At 43.4% G+C, this 1,125-nt stretch overlaps 1 protein-coding gene across 1 annotated transcript in view; it reads right to left on the reverse strand.

Moving 5' to 3' along the window:
• trappc10 (trafficking protein particle complex subunit 10) overlaps positions 1-1,125 on the reverse strand; it is a gene marked incomplete at its 3' end in the record, with an annotated part of 65,732 nt that overhangs the window by 11,008 nt on the left and 53,599 nt on the right. The window contains 3 exon segments of the mRNA XM_014019973.1: positions 262-442; positions 605-769; positions 886-1,009. Coding sequence (XP_013875427.1) covers positions 262-442; positions 605-769; positions 886-1,009 — 470 coding nt within the window.

Here is a 1,125-nt window from a genome sequence, read left to right on the forward strand (position 1 = left end):
TTAATGTTCGCGGATTTTTTTTTAAAAATGGCGGGTGCGGCTTATAGTCCGAAAAATACGGTACTTAAATCAGATCCACCTGTGGGAAATCTAACTAATGATGTGTCTTCTAAAGGTAGTTGAAGCAAAGAGGGTGAATATACATATATATGTTTTACTTTCAGTTTGATACTTTTTATAAATAGAAATGCCATTTTTTATGTGGTAAAGGTTCATTTAATTAAAGAAACATTCTGTGTATTTTTTCGGTCTGTRACTTACCTTCATACATGAGTTTGGTTGTTCTGAGTCCATCTGTGTCAGTTTTGCTGTCCTCTGTGATTTCCCCCTCTGAAAGCTCAGTCAGGCGGGTTACACACACCTCCAACCTGCAGACCAAACCGCAACGACAGTGCTGCTCACCAGCAGGAGGGAAGATCTCTGCTCTCACGCTGTACAGTGTCTGCCAGCAGGAAGCACAGAGGGTTAGACACCTTCAACAACTCTCAGTCTCACAATCTTTAAATATTATCACTTATAAACTGAATAAAATCAGAAAACGTGAGTCAGTTTTCTTTTCAAACTAAGGATTACTTGAGATGAGAAAGAAAGCTGGGATTCTTACAGTGACTCTCTCGAGCTGGAACTGGTAGTGGAACGGTTTAAAGGCACAGGTGTCCTGGTTAGTGGGAGAGAAGCTGGCAGAGAAAACACACTGTAGACAGGAAGGCAGCTCGTCCTTCCACCTCACCTCCCACAGGCAGAACACACTGTGTTTACTGCACAGCAGCTGCACACGCACAACACACAACACAGAAAATCAATCACATGTCAGATGTGTTCAGGTCCACATCTTCATCCTCCACTTGGTATTTCAGTTCTGAATTAGAGTCTCTTCCTCCTCACCTGATGTGTTTTAGCGTTGAAAGACTGCAGCTCAAGTGATGCGTGCTCCTTTTCTGTCAGCTTCACTTCTGCCAGCGTGAAGTTCACATCYGACACGTTCTGCACACACACCTGGATGTACTTTCTGTGGAAGGTCAAAAGTCACACTGAGTGGACGAAGGTATGTTGTAAACCAGAGATTCTTAACCTATGGGCCGTGAGCGCCACCTTGAGGGCCTCAAAAGAACAACAGTTTTTAAC

Source organism: Austrofundulus limnaeus, unplaced genomic scaffold (assembly GCF_001266775.1).
Source record: "Austrofundulus limnaeus strain Quisiro unplaced genomic scaffold, Austrofundulus_limnaeus-1.0 Scaffold237, whole genome shotgun sequence".
Lineage (NCBI taxonomy): Eukaryota > Metazoa > Chordata > Actinopteri > Cyprinodontiformes > Rivulidae > Austrofundulus > Austrofundulus limnaeus.